Source organism: Myripristis murdjan, chromosome 7, assembly GCF_902150065.1.
Source record: "Myripristis murdjan chromosome 7, fMyrMur1.1, whole genome shotgun sequence".
NCBI classification, from domain to species: domain Eukaryota; kingdom Metazoa; phylum Chordata; class Actinopteri; order Holocentriformes; family Holocentridae; genus Myripristis; species Myripristis murdjan.
Genome location: NC_043986.1, coordinates 32,667,131 through 32,689,572, shown reverse-complemented (window position 1 = coordinate 32,689,572; position 22,442 = coordinate 32,667,131). Strand labels below are relative to the sequence as shown.

The window sequence follows — 22,442 nt, the reverse complement described above, 5'->3', positions numbered from 1 at the left end:
AGCAGCAACCAAAGGGCAAAAAAAAAAAAAAAAGAAAAGAAAAGAAAAAAAAGAAAAACGTGGTCATCTACAGCAGATAAGAGCAAAGCCTATGTAAATGACATTTATCTTGAGCCGTCTTTATGGTCCCTATCACTGCTGGCACATTTGGCACATGTGCATAATTTGCCCTTGGGATAGATAAGCTAATAATCCTTAAGGTTTATGGAAATTACCCTGCTATCCTTGAACAAATTTCAACTTTAATCACAGCTTCACCTCTTACACCCACAATTTTCTTACACCAAAACACACCATTAAAGGTAGTAGACAAAAGGGCAAAAAAAAAAAAAAAAACACAACATTTCACTGAATATGTCTCCCTTATTCCCAAAAATAATTTCCAGTCAGTTCTCAATGGAGCTGTGTATTGGTGTACTGTCCGAAATTAGAAGGAAGTTGTTACCTTGATCTTTCATCTCTGGCTATGGAACCCAGTGGTAATTGTTAATTAAAGCAAGTCTAACCTCTCCATGGGTTCAAGAATAACATCTGATTGCTAAAAAAACAATGCTATCCACAAAACATACCACATGCTACAATAATTACCATTCTTACAAAATGGCTTATTACAACAGTGTCAGCGTTATCCATGGTCCACATGGTGGTAAACCTAGAATGAAATATTTTCCTTGCATATTTTTCTTTTTAACTTAATAGTTCACCGATGTTTATGTTAATTAATTCTTAACGTAAAGGCAACAATGTATCCAAGGGCTTCCTCTAACACTGAATAGAGCTGGGTAGTCATGTGATGCTAATAAAGTTTAGACCATGTGCATCTTAATAAAAATTGTCTAATTAACAACAGAATCAAGTTGGATTGGTGATTAATACAGGCAAAATCACTTGTTGAACCACAGCTGCACGTGTTTAGCCAGCTTTACAAGTGTTGGGGTCACCCTGCCTTGAGTAGCTGCTAACCCTGAAAGTATTTCATTAGTCTGAGTTTCAGCAGGGAGTCATAAGGCCAATTCATACTTCTCTTGAGGATTTGAGGTATTTACGGTGCAGAGAGTGTGCTTAGTCTCTGCAGATGTCGGTCAGTTCACCGTTCTTGCGGTCAAAGTGGCTTAAGAGAATGGAGTTTGAGCTGTTTGAGCTCCATAGTGATGCAGCACCATTAACCTCTGGCATATGTTTTGAGAGGAGCGATTCAGCCAAATGTAACAGTGTCCGTGGCGCTCCAAAAATCAAGAGGTGCGCGACTTTGCAGAGACCCTTTGAGGACCCTCCGTGTAAAGTTGCATATTCCACAATGACATAAAACCGCTGCTGATGCTACATAGACTGCGCAGACTGTAAGAAGCATGAATTAGCTTTTAGTATCTCCAAATGATCTCAATGAAGCTTTTTAACTCTGACAAGAATGAGATTCTGGAGGATTTAAAATTTTTTGAGACATCTTGTGGCATATTTCAAGAGATTGGACATGGGCAAAGCATCACCCATGTTAGAGTTGTAAAAAAATTCAGGAAGAGTTTAAAAACTTTAGCATCGGCCCTCAAAAGCCAACATCAATCAGCCCCATTCTCCACTAGTTCGTTCTGTGCCGCTTACTACTGTACCTGAAGGGCTATGGTGTGGTCGCAGAGGAAGGTCTGGTATTTTAGGGGGATATGGATACTCTCCTTTGGTCGGAGGTAGACCCTGGGTCCTGGGCTGCCCTCCTCCAGGTGAAACATATTCTCCTCCAGCGGGGTAGGTGTATTGGTAAGTGTCTTGAAGTACCGCCATTCTTCTGTGTTGGTGACGACACTGGGTGGAAAGATCCAAACAATGTGAGAGAAATGAAGGCAGGCTCATGTGTACTTTTAAAGTCTCCATCCAGGATTGGGGCTGGGCTCGTTACCACACTAGTGAGATATGACTCACACTATTCATTAGCTATTTCAAAAGTAATACCATTACCTTACTTATTATGCCCGTGTTGTAGTAATGTGTTACGTTATTACTTTTGACAACACTAGCAATTATATTCTTATCTTCAAACATCAGGATCAATTTCAGTCAGTTAACTCTTCGGTGAAGAGTCAGGAAATCTAATAGTGTTGATGAGGGGTCTCTTACAACCCTAGGCCAGTTTGGCTGGTTTTCAGTTCCTGTATTCCTAGACTTATGCCATAGTCAATACACGTCTCAGCCAGTTCAGCCAGGCATGCCACATATTGCTTTTTTCATGACAAATGAGGCTACCCAAAAATGCCATTATAGGGCATGTAATGAATGATGTCAATGTAAAATGATGACAACAAATGTCTTTGGCATAACTCTCCCTGTTGTAAAATGTTTGTTTCTCTTGTATTTGTGAGTTTCTTACTTTCTGTTGTCAGAGATTGAAAAATAATCAATTTCCCATTGTCCTTTGCTTCTCTTGGGCTTCCTCATTACATGATGTTGCCATAGTAAAGAGACCAGCACTGGTTAAAAATTTTTGATATGGTCTAATGGTCTTGAAACTTGATGATTGTGAGGCCAGATTATCAAAATTAAAGGAGATTTTTATATGTTTTCAGATACGTTGATAGGCACTTCAACAGATGGAAACACCCTCAACCTCATTTGCTCAGGCTAGTGAACTCTTCATGGCTGTGTTTATGTCTGTCTGTAGGGTTGCAGCTATTGATTATTTTAGTAATCGAGCAGTCAACCGATCGAATCTATCCCATTAATTAATCAGATAAGAAATACCATTGTGTATACAACATACAAAAAATAGGCCAGGTTTCGTAAAATGAACAATTACAATTACACTACATAAAATTATATTTACAAACAAACGCAGTTGTATTATAAGCTATGAGTTAGAATTAGTGTTAAGGACTTAAACAGCTACTAATATTTTATCAGTCAAACATGAGCAAATTTCTCCTTCAAATAACTGGATTTGTTCAAGTTTCTCACCAAAGCTAAATTTTACGAGAATACATTTGAGCCCATCATGATAAAATAAGTATCTTTGCTCGATACTCATTTTTACTGAGTAGAGTTTGAACACATCAATATGTAAGTCAATGCAGCTTCTAATGAAGAGCCCACAGCAGCTCAGTGAGACCTGGATCTCAGGAAATTGTGACCCTGTTCCAACTGGAAGCCGGTTACAATCCTCATCCCTGTTCTGCCCTGACTCGTAGGCCGATTCGGCTAAGATGCAGCTCCGTTGTGTTGGTGGTCGCTTTGTGCATCAGGGCCTCTGTTACTCTCTTTAAATAGTACAACAGGTATTATTGCTGGCGTGACTGGCGAAATGATTGCTACCATGGGAACTTTTCAGAGTCATTACATTTTTTCACAGTGTTGCACCTCAGTCAACGAAGGGGACAGCCAGTGATTACTCACAGTAACAACAAGAGAAGAGACCCTCAGTTGTAATCGGCACCTAGTAGTGGAAAACACTGGTTGTAGCCACTATAGGTCCCAAAGTTTACACACTCTGTGCCATGTGGTGTGGTTTTGACACAATGTGCATCAGTCAGGTTAAAACAGAGAACTGCTTTGTGGTGCAGGAGTTCTCACCACTGCTAGCACTGACTGCGTTTGCAATATGGACAGCAGCATACTTTCTTCATGTGACCATATAGTTTGTCTTTTCACTGCAACTCTGCATTGAGATTTAGGAAATTAACACTTAAAAAACTAACAGTGGTAGATATATTTTTTCCCCATGACAATTAAATTTCGCTAAGTAATCAGCAGTTCACATGCATGCTGAATTGTGGGGGGTGATCCATATGGATCATGGATCAAATACATTTCATTACACCTAGTGTTCATGTGCATTTAGTGGATAACAGCCAAGTAGCGGGAATACTTCATACTTACTGCTGTTTCTTATCTAAAGCCTCTACTCACTAATAAAGCAAGGTAGCAAGGGGCACTCATGCCTTTCTGTGTCAGACCGAGAGGTATGGTGAATGCCTAAATGCCTCCTAAAATCCAACTCCATTGAAGCAACAATGTAACAAGTGTCGTATCTGTTGAAGTTCCCCTGAATCTCCCTGAAACATGAAGCATTAGTTATGAGACACAATGTATTGTTCATATAGCTGTTGCAGTTGATTATTTTATCTTATTGTATACTTTATTTTATTCTTACTTCAATTCTTTCATAATACTTTTATTTCTATTATTTTATTGTCATTTTACTGGATTCTTTGATTAATTTTGCTGTTGTGAAGCACTTTGTAACTATGTTTTGAAAGGTGCAACACAAATCAAATTTGTTATTATCATTATTATTATTATTATTATTATTATTATTATTATCATCATCATCATCATCATCATCATCATCATCATCATCATCATCACTTACTAAATTGCTTAGCCTGTGTTCCCATCCTTGGGCATTTGTTTTAGACTTAATTTACATTTAATTTTCTGACAGCTGGATTAATGCTAGTGAGGTGGAGTTAACTGGACTTCCTACCATACTTAATGCTATTTATCACCTTGGGCCTCATTAATAAGTGTCAACAAGTTGAGTGTTAACCTCACTGGCCAACGCCATGAGAGTGCTGATTGGTTAGATGAGGCTGACTACACCATTCGAGCTTGGATTCTCTCGGCTGCAAAAGAAAGTTTCCAAGTCTCAGCCGTGGTCTCACCCCCCCCCTCTCTGTCTCTCTCCCTCTCTCTCTCTCACACACACACACACAAAGTAACTTACATGCACTTCAGGATTTGTTTGGCAATAGTTTCTCCGCCCTGTAACAATGTTGATCTTACGTGCATATTAGAGGAATAAGCTGGTTATATATTTGTGCAGGCTCATTACAGCTTGTCAGCACAATGTGGCTGTCAGGTCCCAAACAGCTAACAGCAGACAATTGTCAATGAACACCTGCTGCAAAGCAAAGACTGTCTGCACCACTGTGATCACTGCGGACAACAGGAGAGGACTGAGGCTGAACAGGTGGCTTCTTTCATTTTGTTTCAACAAAACACTTTTTTTTTTTTTATTATTATTTAGAATTATCTAACTTTCCACATCCCCATACAGCCTTATACTAAAAGTACAACTGAAAACTACCAAACAACAACCTTGCAGCCTTTTGTCTATAATGTTTAATCATACATGCTATTTCAATTCATGCATATATTTGTTTTTTTATTTAATTAATTTATTTAATTGCATGTGTATATCCGATTTTTGTTTTTGAGTTTCAAGGTTAATGTCACATTATGTTTAAATATGTACAAAGTAAATGAAAAGCTTAGGGGCATGGAATTAAACAGAAATCAGTGCTGAGACTTGAATCCATTTTTTCTGAGGCAATGGGAAAACTTCCTTGTGTGTGTGTGTGTGTGTGTGTGTGCATATGCATGTGTGTACAGAAGACTGAGCTGATCTGACTGTAATGACACCTTTTCTTAATAAGACAACTGCTTTGCATGAACTTTTTCTGTGGCCACGGTGCTGACTGCAGTGACAGAGGCACGTGTGCAGCTGATCTGAAATTTGGATCCATTTATCTGCAGAATGTGACGCCTCAGAGACACTTTAATGAGGCTAAAGAGGTGAGGGGTGATGTGGGAGGGGGAGTCCGTTGGTTTTATACTGTACGGGAGGGAGTAGGTGGAGCTACATTTGAATACATGTAATTTGACAGCAAAAAGAGAAAGGTATAAAACAGTAAAATGTCTGGGCATAGCGACTTGGTTTATATAAGCAAAGGAACAAAACTCTCAGGTTAGTTTCAGCTTCTGAAATCATTTAGTGCAGATTTAATGGACCTCCCTCCAATCAACAGTCAGTTATGCATAGTGCACCTTTAATCTACAGATCTAATACTGTAGTAAAGTAGCAAGTTTAGATCCAAAGCTAAACGACATGAAGTCCACCACACACAAATTAACGTCCAGGACTGGAAGCTCACACTGTCATTTCTTGGACTTTTCTATGCCATTCTGAGACACATGGAAAGTCAGCGTGGCTCAGGCCAAACTTTACTCTACAACCACACCATATAATAATACTTCCATGGACTAACATGGACGATGAATATTCAAGAGCAGGTTACTGCAGGAGCATTTAAACTACCTTTTTGAACACAACCTGTCCAGGGTTACGAGTCATTATCAATGAGTTGCACATGAAGTAAAACAAGGAGTGAATGTAAAGAGTGAATGAGGATAGATTAACATTTGCACTGTGCAAGCGCTGGGAGGGTTTTGTTCTTGGTTTGAATTGGAACACAGTTATAACATTACAAAAGAAGCTAGTTGAACTCAATTTGAAATTTGCTTTTTTCCACCTTAGGGGAGAAAAGATCACATAAAGCTCCAATTACAACTTTTGGCAGTTCTAAGTGGCCCTTATTTTAATAAAATTTACACTTTTATAACTGCTTCCCCTCTTAATCCCACAATGTTCTTTCACCATAATGGACTGGTAGGGACAGGGGAGCAGCACTACTAATACTAGTGCAACATTAGCAGCACTACTAATATATATTTTTTAGACTGATTACTTCAGTCAGTCTAAAAAATGGCATTCATTGAACTAGACCTCCTTAGTCTCAGAAATACTTTTTAATTCTTGTCAATAGAGCTGCACATTGGTATGATATGTACAGTAGAGAGAGGAACCTTGATCTTTCTTCTGGCTATTTAAACATCGCCAAATGCTTTCTGAATGCAAATCTAACCTTTCCAAGCATAAAACATTCATTTTTTTTTACTTAAGTATGGACAAATTATACTGCACATTGTAATAATTACCATTCTCACAACATGGTTTTTCCAGAAAACAAGCAGCAATTTCCTGCAATGCACCGCACACTGTAACTGTATGGCCAAAAATAGCAGCAATCCTCTGAAGAACTGCAGTCAATAGACAGAACAAAATGCTTGGATTTCAATTACCGACAGCACATTTCATAAAAGGGTAAAGAGGTCAATGTAAGCTCTCTCAATCCCCATCAAATGGATTTACTGGAAGAAAGCAACAGGAAAAGATAACACATTCTAACAGAAGGAAGTCATTTTTTCCCCTCGTCCTCACTCTTTCCCCTTTCTTTGAGTGCAAAAATTTCACACACAAATGCATAAAGGGAAGTGCTGCTTTAAACTTCAAAGGTTCCGCCCCATGGGCATGGAGGGGGGAATTTCTCTCAATAGGAGATGGAGAATTTATGAATTTTTCAGGGCCCCACCTTACTAACATTAAGGTTGAGACTCCAAAGTCCATTCAATGAACCTTATATGGAGGTTCTCACCTGTCTATTTGGATCAAACCACATTGCATGTAAGCTTATCATGAGAACAGAGACTGCGGGTTTGGGGGTATCTCCTTCAACAGTAGGGAGGTAGCTCAAATGGAACAATATGAGATGCTGCATCTAAAAGGAAAGAAAATATAAATATGTTGGAAGGCAAGCGGGCAGACAGAACCAGACATAAAGCTAAATGAGTAAGGAGGACAAAAATTGGGAAAATGATTAAAAGTAGGGGAGACCGGGGATGGTTGTAACAAAGAGATAGTTCTAACACTTTCAGTTTGACCAATCAGAAACGAGCTGTGGTGATGTCATCAATACAGTTCATGCCCACTTACAAATTTAGCTCACTGGTGAAGCCTCATGTCTCTGAGTTGAAAACTGTCTATTCTGGAGCCAAAAATGATTTTTCAGGTAAGAAAGTAAAAATTTTCTTTGCAAATATTTTTTGCAGTGTCCATTGTGTTGTAGATACAATTGTTTCACTTACATAAGCTCAAGTAGTAGTTCAACTAGTTTAATTTGATGTGTTGCATTAGTGCTAGCTTTGAAGCTAAATGCTAAAAACGATTAGCTTTTTAATGTCTGCCTGGCATGGGGAGGGTTGTAACAGTTCTTCACCTATCTAATTAAACATATGTATTATGCCTTAGGCAGTTTGCCTAGCTAATAGTTACTTAGTTAATAGTTACTTATTACTAAGTACTTCTGCACCTTATAAACACTGTTCAAAAGTGGTTTGTTGATTGTTCCACAGATCTCCAAGTGTTCAAATGCTTTTTCACATTAACCTGTTTCAGGCTACAAAACACACACACAACACACACCAGTTTATACTTTATTATTCTTTATTTTATATTATTCTTTATTTTATATGTATGTATATATATATATATATATATATATATATATATATATATATATATATATATATATTTTATTGTATTTAACTTATACTTTTAATTATTTTATTATTATTATTTTTGTAGTGTTACAAGTTTATGGTCCCTTCTTTATCATTAATTAATGTGCGTCCATACATTTATTAGTGTGGATCTTTTTTAAGCATAATAATTTAATTGTTACAACCATCCCCAAGTAGTGTTACAACTCACCCCGGTACTGGGGTAGGTTGTAACAACATACCTCTTTGTATTTGACATTAATTTACATAATCTGTGATGGTGTAGTAGAAGTCCAAGTGTATGTCATTTATAGCAGACAAATATGGGTAAATCAAAATTTGAGATCTCTAGCACAAAGAACCACTGAGTTACACTTGCTCAAACAAAAAGTGTTACTATCATCCCCGGTCTCCCCTACATCAGGATGGAAAACTAAATGAATAAGAGAGACATAACAAGAGAGAAAGAGGAACCTTTGAACAAAAGCAGCTGTGGAACTACTGAGTTATCCCAGCTTCCCCTTTGGTAGCCAGCAGCCATGGCTGGCATGGGCCCTGCTCAGGCCAAGCGTAAAACATAGCCATGCAAAATGGATGGCAACAGGTAGCAGACGTGTTCTCCCCGTCAAGAAGAGCTTTCGGGCTCAAAGAAAAGAAAAACAAAACAAAACAAAACAAAAAATAAACATCAAAGCTAGAACTCTCTTTCTAGCTTTGAGTCTTTCTCCAAGTATTCTCCGCTCAAAGTCTGACTGTATTTCAGGTTGTGCTTCAATCTTTTTCCAGGTTGCTTGTGTAGGAGATAGGGGTAACTGGGGGTCTTATTTGCGTTCTCAATAAAAGTTCTTGTCAAACACTGGCTGAAATATTGATGAGGAGCTAACAGCCTTGCAGAGTCTCTGTGCACTGATCTAGCCGGAGTTCAGGCACGCCACCACAACAGAGGAACAGGGTGAGCACATCAAATGAAGGCTTCCTGTTTGTTTACACCTTCCACAGCTCTTGGAGGAAGAAGCAGACAGTGTGGTGTGACAAAAGTCATGTCACCTCAGTGGATTCCGTACATTCTCATGGCACAGTCACAGTGATGACACATAGGGCTCTACCTTGAACTAACTCGTGAATCGATGGCACATGCCACAAAGTGCAGTCAAGGATGCATAGGCTTCAGAAGTCCTGTCAGCATCTGTGTCGGATTTGTTAGCATTTTCAAGATATCCAGACCATAAAATCAATCAACTATGAAAGAAATGAGCGCAGCTTTACCAGTGCCTTAAAAATATTTTTTTAACATTTGGATGTTTGTTTCTATGTCACAAAAGATTTTTTCTTATAGCCTTGTAGCCCCTGCAACATAAGTCAGTGCATTAAAACATTCTTGTTTATATTCATTAGTGGTTTCTCTTGCCAGGAGTCATGTCTGACAAATAATTAAAAAACAGAAGGAACATAGCTCCACCAAACCATATACAAAACAATAAAGAAAATAGTTAGTAGCAATGAAATATACATCAATGAAAGCCAGCAGTGCAAGCAAAAATAGAGATAGTGAGAGAAGAGAGTGACAGAAGCGAAATGCCAAAGCAAGTCTCATGCCAGCAGCTTACAAAAATTACGTGACAGTTTGTATCTGATGTTAACAACATAGTCATTTACTATATCATACGTAGGACAAGCCACGATACGTTGAGTATATTCGATATATTGCCTGTTCCTATCTGAAAGCGATCCATGTAATTTTAAAAACCAAAGTGGTTAGCAACCCGCAATGCCCGGCCACACAATTACAACCTCACACACAGGAAATATCAAGTGACGTTTGTACAAATAAATTTACTCCTTAGTGTAATTTTATATTGCTTTATACTTACACCATTTTGTACGTGTATATATACTTGTAACCAGGTATCTTATGCCTCAGTAGCAGCTACAATTACTGTATTCTAAAATTTAGCTGGCAAAGCAATGTCCATTAGAGCTCACCTAGCTGTGACATATGTGATGTGCGTGGTCATGTCAGCTGTTTGTTAGCAAAAGGATGTCTTCAGTTGGACAACGGCAGCAGAATTCAGTGAATCCAGTCACATTTAAGACAGGCAGATACAAATGTCCACGTTTTAAACCAGCTTAAATCACAGACTGTGACACGACTGTTTGAAAACCCCATGGATTTTCCCTGTAGAGAACATGAATTTGACATATTTGAGCAACAGTTTGCGCTCTATGATGTGTGTGACGTCTGATGCCTACATGGAGAAGGACCAGGGTGCCTGATGTTTGGAATTTTTATGGCCAGAGGTGTCCAGCACACCAGAAGCACGGATGGAAACAGGTGAGGTTAGGAGGAACATAATCAATACGTGTGGTAAAGGTTGGAATCATCAGGACCAAGCAAGTCACCTCTTTTCCTTAAAGGCAGTATGCTCTGCACCACAGGGCACAGACAGTTTTTTTTTTTTTGCTAGGGAGAACAGAAACTGTTCCCAAGAGAAAACTCATGCCCTTAGTAAGTAGGTGCAGAATACCCACAAGCAAATACAAGGCACAAATTATATGAGCTTGGGAGGAAATAGCCCATTTGGTTGCTTCATTGCTCTCTGTGCTAGGAGACCCATTGCTGCAGTGTAGGAAATGGTTCAATGATATTAGGCAAAGGGCCAAACTGAAGTTGGACAGTTTGGCTGCATGATTAAGGCGTCCACCAGCCAGTCCTCACATGAGAAGAAGACCCACCTTCACAATCCCCACTCTGTGTGTGTCATGCCACTTACTGGCAGTCATGTGTTGCATGACAATCAATCAGTTCAAACCACAGCCACATCTTAGAAAGCTTTTTATAAAGTTTAGATTTTTTTTTTTTTTTTTTAAAGAAAGTGACATCTGCCTAACATATCCACTGCCTAACATCCAGTTTGAAGATCTGTTCATCGGCATAACGTTTGGTAAGGCTATGACAGTAACAGAGAAAAGACTGCCTTGCCTCTAGTGGCACAAGCTCAAATCCTGTTAATCACTGACACCGAGATTGTTTCGTTTATTGATTACATATAATTTAGTTCTTTAGTTAAAACTTTTATCTATCAATCATTTTAAAATGATTTGGACATGCTTTGGAACAAGTAGTGATTTCCAGGAACCTTTTTTAGATCAATTTGTGATGTCTGATGTAACATTAGCAGGATCTCGGAATGTCAATGTTTTTTCAGGTACCCCACCTCAGACATTAAGATTTATTGTTAAAGCAAAATTTTCATTACAAGACACCTACTAATTAAAGCTCATAAGTGTAGAATATTTACCTCAATATATAACTGTCAAAAAGTTCAGACAGTGTATTAAAGTAACTATGGGTAAAGGAGAAATCATGGTGAAAATGGTTAATTCTGTTCTGTGCTGTGAAAATTGGTTTATTCCATTCTGTGCTGCTCTCTGCAGTATGTTTACTCTGTTTGTCCTTGGGTATTATTGACTTATGGCAGAAAGACAGAGCCTAAACTGAAACAGAAGTAAGACTCTGAATGGTTCTGCTTGTTTGTACAGAAACTAAATCACAGCGAGTGCAGACGCTGTCTGGTCCCACAGCTCCTATGTAGGTGTGCAGCATCAACTGTTGATGTAATTGTAAGTTACTACAATCCTGCAATATTCATGATAACCACACCATTCACCTGTATGACCTGAGTTTTGGGTGGTGGATGTTCATTTCCCTGGTCCAGGTGTTGAATGAAGTCACTTACTCTGATTGACTGACCTAAATTTGGCTATTGAAAACCCCAGCACCGTGGTGAAAGGGCGGGAGGTTTCTCGTTTATTTACACCTCCCTTGGCTCTCGGAAGAGGCAGCAGACGGTTTGGTGGAAAAAGCGTCACGTCGCCTCATCAGAAAATAAAAGCCCAGTGAGGCGAACCGGCGATCGGACAGATGTCGCGATTGCTGATCCTCAATTAGACCTGGTAGGCCTGGTGGCCGAGCTAATGCCATAATTATTCATCCAAAGCACACTCCAGCCTTTGATGATCAACATGATGTATGTTAATCCAAACCTCAGGCATGAGTGGAATCCATAACAGAGGACTATGGGAGAAGATTAGTGTTGGTGCTAACTGAGGGAAACAAACACTGAATGGAAAAGAGGAACGGGTCATCCTGGCTACTTTAGCCGTAACGGTGGCTATGTGTGCATTAAAGGGGGTATTTAGCATTTCACCAGCATTGCTTGCATCTAGTATGTCAAGTACAATTGATTGTGGTGCTGCAGGAGCTAGACTGGATCTTTGTTGACATGTAGTGGAAATGTGTTTTACATATATTCTGCCTCAAAATATAAAAATAAGGCAATAAAATAAGGCACACACAAACACACACTTGCACACTCCCATACATACATGCATCATATGAGAATAGTGTTCAAACTGTTAATCAGACTCCCACAAACTGAATAAAAAACACACACTTTCAGACATAAAAATCTTTGATCCCATCATCTTGTAATATTATAATATTCTGTTTTATATTTTTAGCTGTTTTTCTGTCTCTGATGTTTTTTCCCTCATCATGTTTGCAAAGCACTTTGAGTAGCATGAAATATGCTGTATAAATAAATCGGGCTTGGCCATCTTTTCACATTACAGCACAAGCACACAGAAGGGAACACGGCGACTTATAAAATCCTAGCTGACCTTGAAAACACATAATTCTCAGCTTTTCTGTCTCTCAGTGGTAAATATGCTCACACTAGACGATTAGGCAGGGACGGACTATCACTTAACAATGCAGCAGAGATTATCCTGCTGCTGATGTCTGAGCCGCTAATCACCAACCTGACACCAGTCAAAACAACACGCTCCTCATTGTAAACCCATTTTGGTGGAATATGAGCCCCACGCACTACACATGCAGTGGGAGTTATTCAGGAACCTGCAGGAACCTGGTAGCCTGGCACAGCCATACGCTTATTTTGTTTCCAACATTCACTTCACAAAACAAAATCTGGCCTCTTGGATTCAAACCGGTTGACAGAACAACAGTGATTGGAACAACCATCTGTCTATCAGTAGTTTACTCGTCCAATCATACAGATGAATCATACTACATAGTACAAGAGTGCCGAAGTTAAACAAACAGCACCAACTGTTATGATGAAAATGAGCAAGCATGTTGGCAAGTGTTAAGCTGCAGTGGCTTAAAAAAGTATTCACCCCTGTGGCGTTTTCCCTGTTTTGTTGCTGTAAAACCTGGAATTAGAATGTACTTTTGGGGGTCTTGTATCATTTGATTTATACAACATGCCTACCAGTTTGAACATGCAAATTATTTTTTTTATTGTGAAACAAATAAGAAATTAAAACTAGGAGCTTAGGTCTGTGGAGTCTGAGGCTTAAAGTGGACCGATGGACTCATACTCTAGTCTCGCCTATGGAGCTTGGAATCGCAACCACCTCTAGATGTAGTTTGGATGTGATTTGCAAAAATCACATTCCATGTGTTTTTTTGTTTTGTTTTGTTTTGCTGTCTAGACTTTATAAAATAAATCTTGATACAATCCGAAAAAAAAAAAAAAAAAAATGGATTTGGCCTGGCAGTCTGAACAAGGCCTCTGTTGTCTCTCCTTGTGTGGTCCATGAATTTTGGTGGGCGGTCTTTTCTTGGCTGGTTTGTTGTGGTGGCATAATCTTTACATTTTTTAAAAAAAATAATGAATTTAATGGAATGATATAACCCGACTCTGATTTTTTTAAGCAGTTACATGGGCAGGTGTAGCTTCCCTCGTTTTTCCATGACAAAATAAGAAAATCAAAGGGCTGGAGTTCATTCCAGGGTGTTTGTATTTGCGCTTGGTGTTGTTTATCAGAACCCTCAACATGCGATCCAAAAAGGTCGCAGGTGAAGGAGGCCAACATTAGGCTCAAAAAGCAAAAATAATAATAATAATAATAATCAGACAGAGAGCAACAACTTTAGGAGTAGCCAAATCAACGGTTTGGTATATCCTGAAAAAGAAGGAATGTACTGGTAAGCTCAGCAACACCAAAAGGCCTGGACGACCATGGTGAAGAGAAACCCATTCACAACGTCTAAGGAAGTCAAAAACACTCTGGCCCAGTTAAGGTTATGCAATCCCTTATTAAGAAATCCCTTACTGTGCACAAACTCGTATTGTTGCCTCATCCCAAAGTTTTTGCAGTACTTTGATACAAGATGGGATTTGGTAGTTTGGCAAATATGAGATGTCCTGCAACATATAATCATGTAATGTGCCTCTGGCCTTACCTGAGATCAGGGTCTTCGCTGTGGATGGTGACTGTCTGTGGTACATTGAAGGGGTTTTTAAGGACAAACTCCATGTACTCAGCTGAGCCCAGGCTGGCGTACACCAGATGCTGAGTAGTGATGGCCTGGCTCAGCATGTTGGCGATGCCCTCTGCCTTGTTTCGCTCCTGGTAGGGCTTGATTTGATGCAGCTCTCTGGCTAACTGGGCTTGCTCCTTCCTCTGACCCTAACACCCCAAAAGATGGCAAAGGGTTAAAAAGACATTCCAAAATGCTGTAAAAACAAATTAGAAATTAGGTGTGCCATTTTCTCATGTTCATCATGTGAAAAATTTGGCTTTTACATTTACTGTACATTAGATGAGTAGAACAACTTTGGTTAAGGTTAGGCAAATCAAAATTTGGATTAGTTAGGGCAGCATTTTGATCATGGTTAAATGAAAATGATTTACTGAAAATGAAAACTCACTCAGCAAAAGTGTTAGTTGGGAAATTAACCTAGGTCATCAGAACCAGTGAGGCCAATTCCTTTATTTTTGCTGCACACTGAAAACATTTGGGTTTGACATCAAAAGATGAATATGAGACAATAAATCAGTATTTCAGCTTCTATGTCCTGGTATTTACATCTGAACATCACACAAAAATTAAGGATGTGGGATCTCTGCCAATGCCAAACAGCTTATTCTGCGACTGACTTTTGTCTGGTGTTTGGTGGATTGAATGATTGATGTTTGAAGAAACAAGACACATTGGCAATTTAACAATTTATTCATTTAACAAACAGGAGCCTCAGTAGCGTGTGGAAGAACCATACACAGCCACAACAGCCTGGCACCTCCTCCTCATGCTGGTCACCAGCCTGGCCACACTGCTGTGGGATGGCATCCCATTCTTCAACCAGCATTTGTGGCAAGTCAGCCAACGTGGTTGTGTTGGTCACTCTGGCATGGACAGCACACCCAAGCTGATCCCACATGTGTTCAGTGGGGTTGAGGTCAGGACTGCTGGCAGGCCATTCCATCCTCTCCACTCCCAAATTCTGGAGGTAGTCTCTGATAAACCCGCTCTGTGGGGGCGAGTGTTATCATCTTGGAGGACAGAGTTCGGTCCCAGACTGTGGAGATATGGGATTGCCACCGGTTGCAGAATCTCATCTCAATATCTCTCTCAATCAGGTGCCAATCAGGCACCTGATTGGCAGCACCTAGGGGTACCAGAAGCTCAAAACAAGAGTCAATAGCAACAACACAATAAGCTGTTAGGCATTGGCAGAGAAGATTTGGCACCGGCGCCCCTCCCGCCATTACAGGCGCCCCTCCCAGAGTCGGCCGTGCTGTGCACGGCACCTTTTCAGCAAGAGGGTGATGTTGCGCTCTGATTTGCTGAGCATCTCGGCGCTCATGAGAGAGCCATGCAGACTGTGCATGCGAAAATGACCTGTAGTCCGTGGCACTACTGCCAGTTTGAATTGAATAATTTATTTATTTGACTAAGGTGGCGGAGCTGAGCTCCGAGGTGGTGGAGCTGAGCTCTGAGGTGGTGGAGCTCAGCTCCGGAGGGCTCCAACCCACTTTAACCCCTGGGCGCAACCCATATACTCAGCTCTGCTCCTCATCCCACAAATGCATGTTCCTTACAAATGTGCCACAATTTAAAAGGGAAATAAACAGGCTTTCCAACAGTATAAGATTTATTGCCAAGAAGCATTGTCACAAACAAAGAAATAATCTACCAAACACAAATTTCCTTACTTTTTGTGCAATGTTTAGATCTGCTAAAAAAAACTTTGAAGAAAGTACCTTTTGTTTGCACCCACCCATTTTCTAAGTGCGCATAATTATTGGAACATGTGACTGCCAGGTGTTTTTTGCTGTCCAGGTGTGTCCCATTACATTGATTGTTCAAACAATAAATAGTACTGAATGTCTACTCTGAGTTTCAACTTTGGGTTTTGCCTGTGCAGACTGCATTTATAGTTAAAAAAGTGTAACCGACATGAAGACCAGAGAGCTGTCTATGGGAGAAAAGCAAGCAATTTTGAAGCTGAGAGAAGATGGAAAATCAACCAGACCCTTGGCACAAACATTGGCCATAGCCAGTACAACAATTTGGAATGTCCTGAAGAAGAAAGAAACCACTGTTGAGTGAGCAACAGACATCAAACCGGTAGACCAAGGAAAACATCAGCAGTTGATGACAGAAACATTGTGAGAACTGTAAAGAAAAGGTCTGCCAATTTAAAGAAAGATGCAACCCTAACCCTAATCCTAACTGATCGGGAAATCATCATGCAGCAAGACAACGACCTACAACACACTGCAGAAACAACCAAGGAATATATTTTTGGTCTATCTGTTCCTATATTTTGCTCACCTAAAAATGTGGTGTTCCGTTACAAATGATGCTACACTATATTACCAAAAGTATTCGCTCACCCATTCAAATGATCAGAATCAGGTGTCCTAATCACTTGGCCTGGCCACAGGTGTATAAAATCAAGCACTCAGGCATGCAGACTGTGAAACAAGACATTTGTGAAAGAATGGGCCGCTCTCAGGAGCTCAGTGAATTCCAGCGTGGAACTGTCATAGGATGCCACCTGTGCAACAAATCCAGTCGTGAAATTTCCTCGCTCCTAAATATTCCACAGTCAACTGTCAGCTCTATTATAACAAAATGGAAGCGTTTGGGAACAACAGCAACTCAGCCACGAAGTGGTAGGCCACCTAAAGTGACGGAGAGGGGTCAGCGGATGCTGAAGCGCATAGTGCAAAGAGGTCGCCGACTTTCTGCACAGTCAATTGCTACAGAGCTACAAACTTCATGTGACCTTCAGATTAGCCCAAGTACAGTACGCAGAGAGCTTCATGGAATGGGTTTCCATGGCCGAGCAGCTGCAGCCAAGCCACACATCACCAAGTGCAATGCAAAGCGTCGGATGCAATGGTGTAAAGCACGCCGCCACTGGCCTCTAGAGCAGTGGAGACGCGTTCTCTGGAGTGATGAATCACGCTTTTCCATCTGGCAATCTGATGGACGAGTCTGGGTTTGGAGGTTGCCAGGAGAACGGTACATTTCAGACTGCATTGTGCCGACTGTGAAATTTGGTGGAGGAGGAATTATGGTGTGGGGTTGTTTTTCAGGAGCTGGGCTTGGCCCCTTAGTTCCAGTGAAAGGAACTTTGAATGCTTCAGGATACCAAAACATTTTGGACAATTCCATGCTCCCAACCTTGTGGGAACAGTTTGGAGCGGGCCCCTTCCTCTTCCAACATGACTGTGCACCAGTGCACAAAGCAAGGTCCATAAAGACATGGATGACAGAGTCTGGTGTGGATGAACTTGACTGGCCTGCACAGAGTCCTGACCTGAACCCGATAGAACACCTTTGGGATGAATTAGAGCGGAGACTGAGAGCCAGGCCTTCTCGACCAACATCAGTGTGTGACCTCACCAATGCGCTTTTGGAAGAATGGTCAAAAATTCCTATAAACACTCTCCTCAACCTTGTGGACAGTCTTCCCAGAAGAGTTGAAGCTGTAATAGCTGCAAAAGGTGGACCGACATCATATTGAACTCTATGGGTTAGGAATGGGATGGCACTTCAGTTCATAGTATGAGTAAAGGCAGGTGAGCGAATACTTTTGGTAATATAGTGTATCTTCTAAGATTTTTTTTTTAACAAATCTAGATTTAAATACCTGGAAACAGAATCTGAAATACTGATCGCTTGTCTCATATTCATCTTTTGATGTCAAACCCAAATGTTCTCAGTTTACAGCAAAAATAAAGGAATTGGCCTGTGTTCGAACAGTTCTGGAGGGGACTGTATATTTATGCATCCAGCGTGCTGACCTCCACAGTCTTCCTTTCCATCACTGTTTTAATGTCAAACGACTGCCTGTTGCTAGTCATTTCTCCCGCATGTAATCCTTTCACAGTGGGACGATGTAATCCTCCCACTTTTTGTGAATGTAGCTCTTTCCTTTCTTTTTCAGTTGTGGTGCACTTTCAACAAAACTATAAGAGAGGAGGCTGTAAAAGGGTTCCGTATTGGGTAGAAGATCACCACCTCCAACCCCTTAGGTTTATACTACCTGCAGGTTCAATGTTGGTCCAAAGTGAGCACAAAATGTAAATGTAACATTACATTATAGAATGGCAAAAAGTACAAACAAAACAGCTTTGGAGAATTTGGTATGTATTAAACGTCAGAAGCTTTGCTGTGTAGTTAGAGATATTTTTCAACAAATATGGTATGCCAGCATATGTCAGTATCAACACATATCCAGCAAACACTTGGACATTTCAGCTCAGAACAGTTTCCAAAGCTGTGATAAGGTGTTGGGACTTTGTCATCTTCCTGCATGTCACCATCTGTTGAATGCTTGTTGGGTAGTGACACAATACGTTGTCACTGACATTTTGTTTTTTTGTACTGCTTATATTAATGTGTTTGCATATTAGCTAGACAGAATAATTTTATCTCTAAATTGGACTGCATCACTGCTGCATGGTGATACAGCAGAAGTGCTATGGCAGAAAATATTTCAGGCATTTTGGAAGCAAGGGGCTGAAAAGAGTGTTGAAAGTGACGCCAAAACAAATGTGGGTTGCTGTGCATACTTCAAATCAATTTTTCTGTTTTGTGCCACCGTTGTTATTGTTTTCCAGCCTGTATCTACATCATTCATTTTGGAGGAGTAAACGCCCTCTGAAGCTCCTTTTCTTGTGACAGGGAAGATGTTAAAGGACTGTGTGTGTTCAGACGGAGGCACCAGTACAACTATCTGGGTAAGATTCTCAACTTTCATGTTTGTTTTTATTATTACTTTCATTTGTAATTACCCTGTAAATTACTTGGTGGAACTATTTGCATAAGTATGTCTAATCAAAAACTCTATGTATTGTCAAATGTTTTCAAGTCTGTGCTGCAAATGAATCTGAATTCATTAGGTTACTAGGGTAACATCATAGCCAGTGTATTAATAAATGTCATGCGATACAGTTCAAACAAGCATAATGCCATAATGGCATTTGATGCCACATTGTTTTTGAGAATATTAAGTGCCTTATTCTCAAGTTCAGGGTGGTTAAAGAAAGTCTGACAAAAAACGGAAGTTTTAAGCTACAAGCTCACAACTATCAGCTCTTAAAAGTGAAATCCAATTTGGATTGCACAGCAGTTTAAAGTAGAGGTCTGCACAGGCCTCTCCTGCCTGCTCCCACTGCCTTTTGTGCTGCAACCATGCGCACCCTCACCATTTTCTGTCGCACTCGCCCACAAGTCATTCTACCAAGACCACCCGCCAGGCGGCAAGCCGTACTCTTTGCCAGTGACCATCATGAGTCCTAACTGAGCAGCCTTAGGATTTTCATACATGCTGCTTTAGTGTGACAAAGACACCAGATATGATGAGATTTACCAAATTTTGTGTATTGTTGATCTCTGTGGAGCATGTAATGTTTGAAAATTATAAATCTTGGTGATGTCATATAAGAATCCACTGTAACACTAATATATATATATATACTGAGAATTGAATATATTGCTTTTTATAGCATCTTGAAAAAAGACAGCATATTTTTACTGGCCAAATGATTTGGTATATGCTTGCTATATATTATATCACTGACTTTGAGAAAAACATGAATCATTAAGCTGTATAAACAGCAAAGACCCCACGTTTTTTTTTTTAGCATGTGAAAGATGTAAAATATTCTTATGGGTCAAAAATAAGAATATGGGTCTTTCTATTGGTCAAACATTTTTTCAGATCATTGCTTTATATTATGTCTCTGACCTTAGAAGGAGTATTAATCATTGGGAGCCAAACAAGTGACATCAATTATGCACACCACCAATTAAAACAAGACAAACAAGCAAATGAGCACACCACCACCATCTGTAGGGGGTCTCGCATGACCTGCACTGCACAGACGTCTGCTCTGAAGTCCTCTTTTTGTGCTCAATATAGTCTTGCAAACCAGCTGCATTCCATGTAGTGCTGATAGCAATGAGAAATGCATAAATCACAGGTCTCAACAATGGAAGTGTATCGCATCTGACACACACATGCACCAAAGCCAAAATCACATTTAGCATGTGCATCCATGGGTGAAAGCACAAAATGTGCCCCCAGGTAGAGGAACAATTAACACCTCCTTATATAGCCGCTAAAACACAGAGGGTTGAAGGGCATGTCGCCACGAGCATTGTACCTCTGCCAGTCTAGCTGGGAGACACTCCACCACTAAAGAGCTCTCAAGACATATTTCACAGCATGCTGAGCCGGAATGAAAGCTATGGCATTGCCTCAGTTATCCATTCAAGATTTGAGTGGAGACACGGACTATGGCGGTTGTGCTTTGGAGATAGGCCATGCTTGACTTCCCATTGGCTCACAAGTGGAGTTCGACCTCACCGTTACCTTCGTCACTTTCGCTTGGCTCTCTGCAGCTTCCTTGCCTTCCCGCTGATGCACGGCAGCCATTCGGTTGAGTTTGTGCTGGCGGCTGTCGTTGGGCTCGTCTGGGTTGCGCCCGTCGGGCATGGGGGCGTCAGCTTTGATTTTGTTCCTGAACAATGCCACAAGATCCCTGTCCATCTCCAGTCGCTTTGCTCGCGCTATGTTCCTCTCTGCAAGGGAAAAACAGCCCATAACCATGAATAGATTTACAGAACACAGTAGAATCTAATCTCTTTGCCATTTTGACCATATGCTCTCAAAGCCCACCAAATGTCCAAGGGATTGGGCCTGACGGATTAAGTATTGTTGGAGTACAAGAAGCAACAGCTTGTACACAGACTGAAGTCCAGTCAAACAACTGGCTTCATGACAACTGGGCAAAACCCTGACTGCTGGAAGACAGACTACTTCTATAACACTCCCAGATTATCTCTCCACTCCATGGCTACATATCCTCTGCCAACTCTGAAATACCTGATTAAAATACCTGATTCATCTACTAGTCATCTAATAATCCCTCCTCATTTGGACTGGATCATGCAAATTTCTTTAAAGGCTTTTCAAATTTGAATAATCTTGCACTTTAAACAACACTCAAACATTCAACTTAGAACTGAGAGTCACAAAAATCATATTACTGTTATCTAATACAATGAGAAATTTTCCCTCACTCAATTTACTGACATGTGATGAATGTGCTGGCAAAAGGCTTAAATCAAGAGGAAAATAAGCTGGAAGTAGCCACATATATAGTAATCAGTGCAATGTAGAGAAATAAAGTGAGTGGTACATGAACCGATAGAGACAGACAGAGATGGAGAGAGGAGAAAAAGAGAGGAAGAGAGAGAGAGAGAGGCAGGGACATGAGCTTCATGTCAAGTAGCCTCTTTCATCTAAAGACCTTGCTGGAATATTGCTTGACTCTGTTGCTCCTCAGTGATAACCAACCAGGCGGAATGGATTTCTCCCTGCTTGTGAACGCACATATACACAGGGGCATTCCCTCACCCCTAAATCCTACCCGCCGCCCACCCTCTCTCGCTGATTCTCCCTCCCTTCCTCTCCCAGTAGCGCTCTTTATCCCTGGACATTTTTCCATGCCTCCTTATCAAAGAGGCATTGGGTCGACTGCCAGTCACCTAACCAGATAGCGTCTGGGAGCACTGCTTCCTACAAAGCCACTGGCAGACTGGAGTGGGAGTAGAGTAGTTGAGGGAACTGGGCACAATGGTGTACACACACACGCACACACACACACAAACAACAAAAAGAATAGGAATCAGGAGGATCCCCCAATGCGATATGATTCATGATACTTGGGTGCTGATTTTATGTAATCTGAAGAAATGACTCTTTAAGTACTGCAATTCAAAACTATGATATTGTATGATTTTGGATTACTTTTTTTTTTTTTTTTTAAACACTTAGACTATGGAAAACAGATTCCAAAGACAATTATGAGTGGCATGTCAGTTTAATTTACTTTTCACCTTTAACACATCTTACTGGCCTACATATAGAAAAAATAAATAAATA

The 22,442-nt window shown here is 40.4% G+C and overlaps 1 protein-coding gene across 1 annotated transcript in view; it reads right to left on the bottom strand.

Moving 5' to 3' along the window:
* The window catches only part of nphp4 (nephronophthisis 4), a 235,828-nt gene that overhangs the window by 27,076 nt on the left and 186,310 nt on the right, over positions 1–22,442 (bottom strand). The window contains exons 19-21 of the mRNA XM_030054965.1: positions 20,868–21,076; positions 14,435–14,661; positions 1,608–1,797 (exon numbers count right to left, since the gene is read on the bottom strand). Coding sequence (XP_029910825.1) covers positions 1,608–1,797; positions 14,435–14,661; positions 20,868–21,076 — 626 coding nt within the window. The remainder of the gene's footprint in view (positions 1–1,607; positions 1,798–14,434; positions 14,662–20,867; positions 21,077–22,442) is intronic.